Here is a 15,061-nt window from a genome sequence, read left to right as displayed (position 1 = left end):
TCTAATCATAAAAAACATAAATGCAATTAATAGAAACTTATACTAGTAGTTGAAGTTCTTATTTTGGTGGAAAGAATTGGCATCTTTTATAACTACTGGCAAATAACTTGCAAAATATTGGCTTGAATCAAATACTATCCAAGGCAAGAAAAGAGTAATGACTGTTCAGTCAAAGACACTTCACAATTTTTTTTCCATGTATTCCTTGTCCTTTGTTCTCATAAATTGTGTTCTATAGAATCTGAACAGATTTTCTTCTTAGCCCCCAAATTTAAAATCTCTTCCAAAAGGTCCTATTGAGATAAACCATTTTCTAAGTAAGCTACACAGTGTGACAGCCCCTGAGGTGGCATACATACCAAAGATAACTGTGATTTTTTTTAAACTTCTATTACATTTTGGACAAAACAGAACAAATTAATGTAGATGAATTAATTACATCAAGAGACTAAGATGTCCAGTGATAAGGCTGACAGAGTTTCCTGCATATAGGAACTCGAAAGTATCACAAGGATACAATTTCACTGTCTTAATTATATATGCACCATTGTTGGGTCCCACGGATTTGATGACTTTGGTAGGACCAGCAGGGAAATTCTTTCAGTGTTTGTTCATCCTTACTCTTGATGATATCTTGTCTGGGTATACAGATTCTAAGGCTTCAGCTGTTAACGCCCAATACTTTGAAAATATATGATACAACTCTTTCCTGGCTCTTATCCAGCTTTTGGAAGTCGGCTAACTATGAAAAGACATGGATTTTGTGTGCTTTTATTTTTCCTCCCTTTCTCTGGCAGTAGGCCTCAACATGTCTTCTCCTGAAATCTCTGTGCTCTGATCACCCCACCCCAACATCTCTCCACAGTTTTGTGTTATTACAGTTTAGAGACACTATTTTGCTTGTCACAACCCTGCAGACCTACCCCAGGATATTGTATTTATCTAAGAGTTCTAATTGCCTAAGACCTTTTGAGCACTGGTTTATGGAACATTTTACTGAATTCTCATAAAACCAGGTCCCCCTGTATTGGGTTGCTTTCTAATATTTAAAACAAGAGGGATTTTTGCATCTGATAGCAGGCTCCACATTGTAATTTCTTTCTATATCTGAATATTGATGTGGCAGAGGGTCTCTTAAACTTGGCATGACTGACATCGTGGGAGCTGTCCTGTGCACTGTGAGGTGGTTAGCAGCATCCCTGTTTACACCCCCAACTCCCACACCAGTTATATGGTAGATAAAAATGTACAGGCTTAGAACATAATTAATCATAATATCACACATGATTTTGTCCTTCTCCCCCCCCCCATTTTATTGATATATAATGAACATACAGCACTAAATAAATTTAAGGTAGATAGCATAACGACTTGACTTAACATAGATTGCAATTATCACCTTATTCCTTTTCTTAAGATAAATAGTTGTTTCTGTAATTTAGTGAGCAATTGGGTATGATGTCGATTTAAAAATGGCTCTGGATATTTTGTTTCTTGAACAGTTAAAGGACTTTCGTAGTGGTAGAATCTTACAGAGGCCTTAAAATCAAAGGTTTATGTTGACATCCTTTCTTATATAGGAAGAATATACATTTCTTCATTAAATATTAACTAGTTTTTACTCAGAAAGTCTTTGAGTCATCTTCTAAAGAGAAACTGAAATGTACATAATAAGCAGAAACTTTGACATGTGGTATGTGGGCATGTTCATATGTGATCTGTTTGGATTCTGCAGCATGACCATATTTATCTATGATTGATAGCATTTTGGAAATTCTATTTTTATATGTATGCATCAGGAAGAATGTACTTTCCCACCACTCAATTTTACAACTTTGTGTAGCATTTTCTGGGCATGTTCTAAAATAGAGACGGAAGTTCACTTGGTGGAAATTTGACATTGGGGAGAGGTAACCAAGGCTAACTCACTTGTTCTGATCTCTGTTGGATGGTTTTGATGATGAGAAAGTGCACTGAAGGGCAGAGTTTAGTCTTGGATGGGGTTCAGGTAATGAGCTCCCCAGGGTCATTGGATCCTGAGTCATTAACTCCTGAGAGACACTTGGGTGTTGATTTAAGTCCTAGCTGTGATGAACCAGTGTTATTTGTGAGTAAGCAGTGAGTTCTGATTTAGTGGTAAATTTTAGACCTACGTTGATAAAGACTTAAATGCCATGGCATGAGTGAAACTTGATTTGTTTCTGATGCTGGAGAAGATATTGTGTGAAAAAGCTTTTGTTTTACTGCATTATTTGAAATTACCATCCCCTCTATATCTGTTCAATGAATTGCCTTAAAATGAAGCTGGAGAAGGGGTAGATCAAGGCAAGATGAGTATATCTAGGGATTAAAATGAAATAAAGCTTATTACATACATATTCAAGTGTGGCATACCTGGTCATATTAGATTTAAGGTAAATGTTACCAGCTTTGCTTCCAGGAATTAAAATTTAGTAGTGTGTAAAATGGAGAATTCCTTATTCCTTTCTGCTATGTATTTACTTTTAGGGATATTTTGCAGCGATATAGTAACTTGGACAGAGGTTTTTCTAAAATACCTTTATCTCTATATTGAAAAAATTATAGATTCTTTTAATTTGTCAAAAAGGAGGTTGAAAGTATTCTGTTAGAAAATATTCAAAATCTTATAACTGCTAATGATTAGCTTTGAAGATCTTATTCTGTAAATATTAAGTAGTGTTTCAATAAAGACAAACCAGCTAACTGAAATTGTAATTACAAGGTCGGCGGATTTCTGATATACATTGTCATGATTAGCTTGAATGCAGATGCCTGAGGAGCAATGCCTGTTCGCACCTGCCGTGTGGATGGATGATTAGCATTGTTCAATTTTGCTTTGAAAAGTGAACAGTAGAGGTGGGGTTCATTATTTCCACATTGCATGATTGATATCTATGATGATTTCCATGCGTTGACATGTGGAAATACTGTGATAGGTTAGCCTGAGAGGCAAGTAGTCCCTGTGGTGCTAAGCTTCCATTCAGGCTTATTATACTAATTCCCAAGGAGACAGTGTATTTGATCACTTGGGAATCATACCTCATATAACAGGCTCCCCAGGTCGCTGCCTTTGGGAGGCAACTAACCGTCTTTGTCCATGCTTGTGTCATAATTTGATGCGTTGAGTTTCAGAAAAGATCATATATAATTGAGAACTCATTGCATGTTTATTTCTGAACAAATGTCCCTTACCAGGGAACTAGATATAGAGTACATGTTTATTAGCATTAGCATCTTTCTTCTATACTGTTTATACCAGTCAGAGGAAAGAAAGGTCAACAAAGGAGTTATTTTCACTTGGGTCCCTTTTTCTGGGTCTTTTATCTATTAAAATCCCGGAAGCTGGTAATTGTCTCTATTTCCTATTGTCTTCATATTGTACTACTTTCTAAATGATATTTTGGATTCCATAGGTGAGGACTTACTAATTCTTGGAATTCACCCATTCTGCGATGGCATCTCATATATGTATAATTTTTGGTCTCAAGAAGTTAGTTTTTAATAATAAAGACCGAGAGTCCACAAATACACATTTTAGAAATTTTCTTTTTAAAAATACTGAAAACATACAGAACACCTTGGACACCTTCAGATCTGTCACTTGGTATAACAAATCAAACTTTAGTAGTCAGTTTGAAACTGTGTCCCTGATCTTATTTACTCCTCCCAGATGGGTAACACTACCTTGAACTTGTTTTTTATTGCTCTCTTGTTTTTTTTCTTCAGTTTTGTAGCATTTGTTGTGTTCATATGATTTGTATTTAAATTTTATTTTTTGAGGTATAATTGACATATAATTAACATATATTTGTATGGTATTCTAAATCTTACTTTTTGCATATATCTTGACAGCTTTTCTTTGACACAATATGTTTTGGGAAATGTATGCATGTGAATCTGCAGCTATACTTCATTCATTCATGCTCACTGTTTTATGTATAGCAATAACTATAGAAAAAAAACCAACTTCTGTTTCATTGCACCTCAATATGATCCTTACCCTATAGGTTAGTTCTCAGGGGTCCTCAAACTTTTTAAAGTGGGGGCCAGATCACGGTCCCTCAGAGAGCTGGAGGGCCGCACTATATGAACTACTAATTCCTACTGTAACACCTCGGCTGCGCTCACTGCCCAAAAAACCTGGCAGGCCGGATCAGACTCCTCTGCGGGCCGCATGTGGCCCGCGGGCCGTAGTTTGAAGACCCCTGGGTTAGTGTCTCTAACCTCTTGGCACACTTGCCTGTTATTTAGCTTCTGTGGGAAACATGGAGCTGAGTGAGATGGGAAATGTTAGCACTCTGCTTCTCCCACTGGGAACTAGGGGGAGAGGAGTCCCATTTTTTGGCCATACCTATGCTAAGAGGAACTTCAGCCATACTAAACTGGGTGTGGAATGAGAGAAGAAATGGATATGACTAAAGCACCATAGGCTCTCTCTGGTCTCACCAAGATTTAGAAGGTTTTCTTGAATAAAGTTTCCTAATTGGCTGAATGCCCTTAGGACAATTTTCAATGGCTTTTCCATGTTTTGTGTTTTTTTTTGTGTGTGTTTTTTTTTAAATACTTTTCACTATTTATAATTTGCTCAGGAGAGAATCTGCTGAGCTTCATATGTTGATACTTGTATGTATCATGTTATTTTTTAAATAAATTTTTATGTCATGGCCTGGAATAAAATTAGCTCTAAGTAGTTGCAATGAAAATTTAATTTTTTTCTTAGAAAGCAGTGTATGTATATACATGTGTGCACATGCGTTTCTTTCCTGCTTTGTCTTCTGACCCCTACTGATAGGCTTGACCAGTTGGGCTTGTTCCTTACTTACCTTTCACCTACTTGGACATTCCTTCCTCCCTGTCACCCTCAGATGATGTCATTTTTATACCTCGGGTCCAAATTTTTACTGCGTCACCGGAAATGGTGACGCAGTTTGAAAACTGTCTACATGGCTCATACATTAGCTTTGATTTTTAGCCAGTCTGTTGGCTTCTGTAAACTAGTTCACAGACTATCTTTCTTGCTCCAATGTTGTTCTTCAGGCCAAATGTGTTGTATTTGTATATTAGCTTCATGTGCTGCAAATTCCATGTAGCAATTATGTGGGAGATAGGATATTTTGGATAACATATAAGGAGGTTTGGTTGAATTGCCTACCATAGAAACCATATTTTAAGGCTACTTCTCCAAGACAGCTGTTTGGTAATGACCTCTAAGTCTATATTACAAAGACACTGTATTAAAGCTAAAGGCAAAAATTGTCAGATAGGAAGCTGTTTTTTTTTTTTTTTTTTAAATAAAATTTAGATACCTGTATTAATGAAACAGAGCTTTTATCAGAGCAATTGATATTAATGGATATTTTCCCTATGGAGCATTGTTAGAAGAGAAGTGTTTTTCACAGGAATTAGAGCAAAACATAAATTCATTGTTACGTGGGTTGTTGAGTCTCATTTTGGGGATCTTAGGGAATATGTCCGTTTCCTTAATTTTCTAATGTGTAAATTAAATCTTTTGAAAGCATACTAATTAGTAATTCATTTCAGTTCTTTCATATAGTCTTTCTCTCTCTTCCATCTTTAGGGAATACCCACTTATATCATTGCATCCATATTTAGTATTTGACTTCAATGGCCTGTATAAAAAGGATTTTAAGCCTATGATGAAGAAAATTTTCTACCTCTTATATATATGGAACTGTAATATTATGAGATTGGTTCTTGGTGTGACATGATTTGATTTATGAACCAAATGAATACTTGTTCAAATATTTTCTTGAGGTAGTTTGTTGAAGGTATGAATAACATCTGCTTTCAAAAATAAGATACAGAGTTTAGAGTTTGACTTCAAAATATTTTCTCGGTGAAACCATGTCTTGCTTGCCTCTGTTTGTTATTTAGGCAGCAGGAGCAATTCGCCCTCTTGTATCCACCGTCATCAGCCCATCTGCTGATGGTTGCTTAGACCACTCACTGGAACGTGCCAGACACAGAGCAAGTGAAATGCCCCAGGCTTTTCTATATGATGTCATCTATGCAGCATATCAGCAGGTAAGAATTCTGGCATTTTGAGAAAGCTTCTGTGTTGCAGGTGTCTAAGACCATGCCTATATTTGGATATTTTCTAGAACTCGTGGGTCTCAGGCTATAGTTGTACTCATGGCTTACATTGATTAAAGTGAAGTAATGAGAATGCACAGCTGGATCCTGTGAGAAAGAGACATAGTCAGATTCTGGGAGAATCCATGTGCAGGATTCCATATACTCTCTCCCTCCCCTAAAGGGTAGTACCAATACCTCTTATCCCCTTCCCTCCCCCCCAGCAAAAAAAAAGAAAAAAAAAAAGAACATGTTATGCTGTTTCTCTCCAAGGAAGCCCATCAGAGACTTGGTGTCCAAGGCATTTGTTGGGATTGGTCATGTAGACATCCTGCCTGCCTCCCACATAAAAATAAAATCCAGATTCCCAGAGGAAAGCAGGGGTTTAACATAAACCACATTGTTTATGCAAACTCTCTGGGCACAGAGAGCCACCCTTATCAGTTAACTCTTCAGGAATATTCCAAGAACCAGTTTCTCACATTCTGGCTGTGGGCCCACCTGGTTAACAGGTGTTTCTAAGTTCAGCAATCTCAGGCTTTTTATGATACATTTTCTGCACAGCTGTGTAGACATTTTGTTAATCACATTTTAAAAGGTAAGTTCTTTGAAAACGACAGGTAATTTATTCATGTTTAGATTATACTAGATTGCCTTTGTTTTTCATGTTTTGGAAACATTTTTGTACCTATGTAAATTTTACTACCATACAGTTATTGTCAAGTATTATTCTTGTCCAAAACTTCCCAATGAAATATAAGTTAGACTAGCCCAGTGCTTGGTCGATATTAGACAATCAGTAAATGTGAGATAATAGTAATATGAATATTGACATTTATAATAGAAAAATACCACATATTTTGGATAGAGGGTACTGAATCACATACATACATTAAATTACCATTCAATCTTGACTACCTGGTACTGTTTTAAAATGAGATTATATAAATTTGAATTTATCTTAATGATATGAATAATCAGCCATGGTTTATATTGCCTTCTTAAAATAATGAATATGAAGCATAGGAATTTGCCTGTATTTCATCATTAATTTTATAAATGTTATGCTACTATAAATTTCTTTGTGTGTTTTTTTTATCCAAATATTCTATTTTATAGCCTACTAGTAAATCTTGCTGAGCTAATTAATGAAAGAATTTGTTATGAAGATATGATAGCTATATTTTAGACAAAAATTTGAATATTATTTCACAATCCTCACATTAAAGAATCATTTTTAGCAGTTTTTGCTGGAGATTTAAGCCCTGATGCAGTGAGGCTGGAGCTCCAATAAATGTTTCCTCCTTTCTAGAACTTGACTGCCTTCTTATCTTGTTACATATTCCTCAGATATTAGATAAATGTTCACTTTCCTGCCCTCTGGTCCCCTCCTCAATGGAGGTTAGTTCAGTGCCCTGTTTGTTTTTCTGTCCAGCATCAAAATTATAATTCATTACTTGGGAAGCCATTTATAAAATATCGGATTCTGCTACTGGACTCTGAGCCTTGCTATTGTTAGTGTCTGTAAGAAAAAGAGAAGACAAACCGATGAGGCAAACAGGATACAGAATCAGGCTGGAAAGAGGATAGCAAACACAATAGGGTTGTTACTTTCTTCTGGTGGTTTGTCCTGAGTTCATGTTATTGAGTAAATCCTGGGAAACATTTTTTTTTTTTCCAGTCTGGTAGATTACTGGAAATCTCTTCTGTGTTTGTGCTTTTCTGGTGGGAAAGTTCAAGGTGGGGAATGGAATGTGTGGGAAGAGGCATACAATGGAAACACTTATTCTGTCATGGGCAGGAGGGCCTCTTGGAATTGCCACGGGCTTTTTCTTTTATGTTCTAAAACCCCCGATCTCTTTGTTACAGACTTTGGCAAGAAAATCTGCTCTTAAAAAATAAACAGAAATGAACTGAGAGACACAGTACACAGTATTTGTCTCTTCTTCTTCTTTTTTTGCAACTCAAGCTAGGTACTGACTTCTGGAAGGCAGGTGGGAGAGGGCAGGAGCTATCAGGACACTGAGAAGTTACACAGATGGATACTGAAGATATGCATAAGTGACCAGCAGTTTCTAGGCTTTATATGAGGCAACTGCTGACAGGCACCAATACCCAGGCAATTCTAATTCATCCTTCTGCAGGGATGACAGAGCTGTCAATTCCCAAGCCATTCCATGATCACATGATCTCTCTGTGTGCCTAGCAAAGAGATACCATTATTTAGAGCAAATAAATAGCTTCAAAGTGAAAAACTTTCCGGTTCACTTGAATGCTAAAGGAAATCCCAGGAGTTACGGGCTCATCCAGAATCAAATGACAAAGTAAATTCTGACCACACTTTGTCATGTGGTCTTAAATTTGGGTATTGTATGCAGTAGCATCTGGGTGGTAGCTTAGCGGTTCATGGCCAACACAAAATCGATTTCCTGGGCAGAGCTAAGAACTTCAACTCTTGTTTGACATCCTTTTACTTTAGAAAAATTGCAGAATGATGGGCAGATTATAGTGAGATACTTTGAGGATATACTTTATCATGAAGGAAAATGAATTTTAACATTTATATAACTTACACCTTTTTTGCAGTCGAAGGAACCGCTGAGCTAAAGCCAGCCCTACTTACACTTTTTTTTGCAAACTGTGTCTCTTGTGTTAAGCAGATGAATTAATGAAAGTTTTTCTGTGTAAATCTGAATTATGTGTCACTCATCTGTGGTAGATATTGCTGTGACCGTTTGGTTAAATTGGGAACTATGATATTTATCTTGGTTAGATCGGCCAAAAGAACCATATGTCTGAAATTTAGAAGGCTGAAGTAAGCAGAATCTATTTCTCTCTTCTTTTTTACTGTCACAGAAATGCTTAGTGGGTAGCAACCTCTCCTTGCCATCTCATGGTGTTCCTGAATGCTAGAACCATTGAGTATCACTAGCTCCAGTTCATTACTGGACACTTGGCCGAGACAGTGGCTACACAGAAATAACTGTTCTCATGGCTTTCCCCTGAAGGTCTAATTTTAATGGCTGGATGTGCTGATTGAGCCAGGTTGACTAGCCAAGGATGTCTGTTCTGGTCCTTCAGCTTGCCCTTCCAGTCTTCACTTTCCCCAGCGACATAACTGTGTACAGTGGCCCTGCTCCCCAGACTGATACATCCTCTAATTCAGCCAGAGAGTCGTGTCCATATTATGTCCACTAACTTGTACAAGCCACTCTGGTGTGTTTTTTTTAACATCACTTTATATATATATATATATATATATATATATATGTATATATGTATATATATCAATATATGTATATATACCGTATTTAGGAGAGAATGCATTTTTTTTATTTATTTATTTTTAAAATATATTTTATTGATTTTTTACAGAGAGGAAGGGAGAGGGAAATGTCGATGAGAGAGAAACATCGACCAGCTGCCTCTTGCACACCCCCTACCGGGGATGTGCCCGCAACCAAGGTACATGCCCTTCACCGGAATCGAACCCGGGACCTTTCAGTCTGCAGACCGACGCTGTACCACTGAGCCAAACCGGTTTCGGCAAGAATGCATTTTTAGAAGATACACAGGTCTCTTAAAAAAAAAGTAATACTTTTACATGGTATTTGGCGCAAAAAGTTGTTTTGAGTTTTTTTTTTTTTTTTTTTATATATATTTTATTGATTTTGTACAGAGAGGAAGGGAGAGAGATAGAGAGTTAGAAACATCGATGAGAGAGAGTCATCGATCAGCTGCCTCTTGCACACCCCCTACTGGGGATATGCCCGCAACCAAGGTACATGCCCTTGACCGGAATCGAACCTGGGACCCTTTGGTCCCCAAGCCGACGCTCTATCCATTGAGCCAAACCGGTCCCGGCTGTTTTGAGTTTTTATATAGTTTTCTTTTGGGTGTTGTACAAAGTATTGCCAAAAAAACCAGAAGCAAAATTTTGCTGGCAGGGTTTACTTTTGTTGGTCTGCTGCCTAGAATATTAAAAACTCCAATATAATGACATAAAAGTTATTAACTACTAATATTAAAGCTGGCATGTGTAGGAACCACCTTTCCTGTAGATAATAATGAGATCTGAAATCATTCTCTGGGATCCAACCTTCTAACTACGTGCCTTTCAACATGTACTAAACATTATGGACTTTTAACGAATAAAAATTTAATCATTTCTCTACTCGAGATTTCAAAGTTTGTCATTATTTTTGGCCATTATTATTTGCAGGTATTAATATCCTGAGCAAGAGTTTGCTATTTTAGAATATGATCTAGAGATGGAATTTAGCATTATCTGGTCAGTTAAAGAGATATTTTCATAAGCTTTTGAATAAACTAATTTTTTTTCTAAAAATTTTTAGGACTAGCGGAAATCAGTTTTTTCACTGAGAGTATTTTGGACAAAGACTTACTGTTAGTGAAATATTTATGCACCACTGAATGCCAAGGTGGACACGCGCACTTCATAAACCCCACAGTAGGTAGTCTGAAACATAAAATAGAGGTACTAGTTCTCTTCTTACAGCACAGCAGGTCCTCAAATAACATCATTTTGTTACAGCATTGATGAGATGCTGTGAAACTTAACTCTTGTTTATATCAATTAGCCCATGGCAATGATTTTCAATTGGTATGCTGCAAGAATTTTTAAAACATGCAATTTAGTTAGGGACACTGTCCTCTTTTCCCTTATATTGTAAATAAAATTTAAAAAAATGACAACAAGCCTACACAGTAACAGCCATTCTGGTGAATGAACCAAAATTATACCCATTTTTTGGTCAGATTGAAAAAAAAATGTTTGGTATGCCACGGAATTTAAAAAAATATATATTTTATTGATTTTTTACAGAGAGGAAGGGAGAGGAATAGAGAGAAACATCGATGAGAGAGAAACATCTGTCAGCTGCCTCCTGCACATCCCCCCCTGGGGATGTGCTGGCAACCAAGGTACATGCCCTTAACTGGAATTGAACCTGGGGCCCTTCAGTCCGCAGACCGATGCTCTATCCACTGAGCCAAACCAATTAGGGCTGCCTCAGAATATTAATAATTCATTTATGTGTGCCATGAGATGAAAAGGCTGAAAATACCTGGCCTCTGGTAAAATTGGTTTCATTACACATTATTTTGCAGCAGTTCCAAGAACTATGATGACATTAAATGAGGACTTACTGTATTGGCTCCTAGTAATGACAGAATAGCTTGAACAGCCAATTTCCCAGTTATAAAAATTATGGACTGATACCTCTTCTTCTCTACTGAGCAAGACAGAGACAGGTATGCAGACAGAGCTATGAGATGTATATATTTGCATTTGTATGATGGCAGTAAGGAGTGACCAAAAAAATAGGGGGAAAAATCAGGAGGGATTCAGCTGTTGAAGGAAGGGAGTCACACTGGGCGAGGCCCAATTTACATGGTGTGCAAGTCAGCTCCAAACTCACTCTTCACTATGCCTCACCGCAGCCAGTGGACATCTTTACTTTGCCAGGAGGTTTTTAAAAAAATATATTTTATTGATTTTGTACAGAGAGGAAGGGAGAGAGATAGAGAGTTAGAAACATCGATGAGAGAGAGTCATCGATCAGCTGCCTCTTGCACACCCCCTACTGGGGATCTGCCCGCAACCAAGGTACATGCCCTTGACCGGAATCGAACCCGGGACCTTTCAGTCCCTAAGCCGTCGCTCTGTCCATTGAGCCAAACAGGTTACGGCCTTTGCCAGGAGGTTTTAAGCTTCATCAGTGGAGGATGCTCCAGGGATACTGCCGGCAGAAGGGGCTTTCCTCCTGTTTTATTCCTGCTGCCACGGCTGCCATGGGCATGTATCTGCAGCACTAAGTGCCCTACTCTTTAGCAGCGTGTGATGCCAGTTCTGGTCTGCTGTGCTCTGCCTGCCAGCTTCTGCCTGCTGACATGGTGGAGTTTTTCCCATTTGCCCATCCTGGACTGCAGCCCCATGCCTGCCAGCCTTGGTTTCTTGGCATTCCGGTGACAGGCTGCCAGCTTGTCAATCCCTCTCTGCAGCCCTCTGTTCATCAGCCTCAGGCTTCTGGGTGTCAGAGGGAGGCTCCCGGCCATCAGACGGTCCTCCCACATTTTGGCTACCCCACCAGCTTTCGCCTGCCGCCTGCCTATGCACCATCTCTGGCACTGGTCAAGCTTCAAAACTTCCCCACCACCCAGGGGGCCATAGCCAAATCTTCAGTGAGGTTCCAGTCTCAGTCTTGCAGAGTGTTCCCTCCAACCCCCTACCCTTTTCCCCCAAGTTGGTTTCTTCCCTCGGATTTACTGCATATTTTAGAATTTTGTTTTATTCTTTCTTACTAGTTACACTTTAGTACTAAGTTAATCATGCTGCAAATTAAATCTTTCTTGTGTAAATTACTGTATAGTTTATGACTCCAGGCTGAATGCCTAATGATGCATTTGGTCCTCCCTCCTCTGCTTTTCCCCGCTTCCCCTCTGTCTCTTTTTAGTGCCTGTAGTGGCAAGGCAGACACCTGTTATTATTATTGTTATTATTATTATCACCATGAGAATCCAAAGGATGGAATGTAGGCCTGCGAGGCAAGTTTGGAATTGAGGCACATATTGCAGAACGTAGGAAGCCCAGAGACAGGCAGGACTATTAAACTGTGCTCATATGGGGCGATATTCCAAAGGACCGAGGGAAAAAACATGAACTGGAAGTCTGAATGAGACGAGCAGGGACTTCAGTAGCTGCTCGCCCCAGCTTACAGAATTAAAACACATTAGCCATATCACATTTTTATTCATTTACATATATATATTTTTCTCACTTTAAAATTTATATATAGCAATTAAATATCAGCCATATCACATTTTAATTTAATTATATATTTTTTCTTACTTTAAAATTCATATGTAGCAATTATATAGGAGAATGTATTGTAAGTTAAGAGATGCATCCTTATTACTTGAGTCAGAGCTACCTGCTCTTTGCTTTGATTGCAGTTCTCATTTGGGTGTCTGTTGTGTCTAAGCTTCCACTGTGAACGGGCATTTGCTGTGGGAGTTGGGAGTTTGTATAGAGTGGGGGTTGCCTGGGGAGGAGCACATCTCTTTGTTTTTTTTTTTTGTTTTTAAAGACTGTTCGGTCACTTGAAACTGTGAATTAAAATTTTCTCTTCAGTCGTATCCTAGGATTCACTTCCTTTGTTAAATTAACATGGAATTTTCAATTCATGCAGGAGGCTTACGGTACTAAAATTAATATAAGGAGTGGGTCAGAAAGAGACTATTGGACAAGTTGTTTGTGTAGAAGGTATGATAATTTTTCAGCTATATTTTTGGTCAATAAAAGGACTTGAGATAATGGTCTAACTCGTAGTTAAAGCAGATACACTTTTAATTGCTTGCACTGAATTTAGGTTAAATTCTTTGCAATCTATACACGTGTCAAAAATTAATAAAAATGATCTTGTGAAATCATTGTTTCTTCTTTTTATTTTCTTTAGTTTGTGAATACATCTCCAGAATTGCTGTCATTTCCTTGTGTTGCATTTGCCAGCATGGTTTCCTCCAGCCTTAGTCATCTAGTGCTTAGAGTGTTGTGTGGCAAACTTTCCATAATTATTCGCAATGAATATATGTTTCCCAATTTTTCTGATCATGATCATTCTTTTTCAGGTTTCTCTCATAAAATTTGGGCATATATTTATAATTTCCTTTGACTACTTTTATTAGATGTCATACAGGTAACTTCAATCTAACTATTAACCTCCCCAATAGACCTGCTCTTTTTTTCTACATCTTCCAACCTGAGTAATAGCATCACCAATCCTGTTGCTGCCGAACTAACTTCTGGTTCTGGGTCCTCCCTTCTCTGTATTTCCTCGATTTATTTAAGATCCTCACGATCTTTTGAGGTTATGATAAGAGCTTTATAACCATTGTCTGTGCATTAATTCAAAGTTGCCTTTTCTCTGTGGTTTTATAGCACTATAGGATTCAGTTTTTACCTTAGTAGTTTCCTTTGGGACAAGATTATGTCTACTCAATGTGTTTCTGGGCAGTATCTTCATTTCCTTTTAATTTTATTGATAACTTTTCTTCAGGACCCCCCTCCCCCCCCCCCCCCCCCCCCCGCGAAAGGAGAAACAAAAGATAAGAGTAAAATATTCCAGTCAGACTTCGGGTTTTCAATTGTGCTTGACAATATTTGATTGTGAAAGTCAATAAAAATGGTTAAAATCATAGTTTTATCAATAGAATTACTGGTGAAATTTGTTCTTCCATGTTACTTCCCCTAATTATCTGGATGCAGAAAAAGAAACAGCATCTTCTAGATAATGTTTAGTAAGGCTAGATATGGATGGTGCTTGCCTTTGAGTTTATAATAGATTTTGCTTGGGTAAGGTTGGCAAAATGTGGAAAACTGACAGGTTTGTTTTTCCACCTGATAGGTGTTTAAAAGCCTCCTGTGAATGTAACTCTGTGGAAACTTATTTGAAAATGTATACCCAAAGGAATCTTGTCCTTTGCCAGATCGTTTGAACATTGTTTCCTGAAGAGTGAGGGCTGAATCTATTATTATCAGTCTCATATGGACTCATTTATTTACTCATAAAGTGATCCTCTGTATTGTGAGAACAAAGCTTCTTGGATAACTGTCTCTCCTGCCATTCAAGAATACATTGCATAACTCAAACAATGTAAATGTATGCAAAATGCTGCAAGTTTGATTTCCAGGTGATAAATTGAATGCAGGTGTTCATTGTTTATCTAATTGTAAGATAGCCTATTTTGTTTCTACTTGAGATGTTCTGAGCTTAGGTCTGTGACTGCAGAGTGAGAAACCTGTGCACGCATGCCTTTGATTTAGTTTTTCTCTAATGTATACGGTATATTGTTCTTTGTTGGGCAAACTTCCCAGGCTGCTTTACAGAAATAATACTGTGAATGTTAAAGCTGGAAGGATAGATAT

General features: G+C 37.8%; 1 protein-coding gene across 5 annotated transcripts in view; it reads left to right on the top strand.

The window, feature by feature from the left end:
- The window catches only part of CRPPA (CDP-L-ribitol pyrophosphorylase A), a 154,685-nt gene that overhangs the window by 15,547 nt on the left and 124,077 nt on the right, over positions 1-15,061 (top strand). For all 5 annotated transcript variants that reach the window (XM_084897184.1, XM_084897181.1, XM_084897182.1 and 2 more), the window contains exon 3: positions 5,917-6,066. In XM_084897184.1, the coding sequence (XP_084753310.1) occupies positions 5,917-6,066 (150 nt within the window). The remainder of the gene's footprint in view (positions 1-5,916; positions 6,067-15,061) is intronic.

The sequence above is a fragment of the Pipistrellus hanaki genome (assembly GCF_964339955.1).
Source record: "Pipistrellus hanaki genome assembly, chromosome: 10".
NCBI classification, from domain to species: Eukaryota; Metazoa; Chordata; class Mammalia; order Chiroptera; family Vespertilionidae; genus Pipistrellus; species Pipistrellus hanaki.
This window is presented reverse-complemented; position numbering and strand designations above follow the sequence as displayed.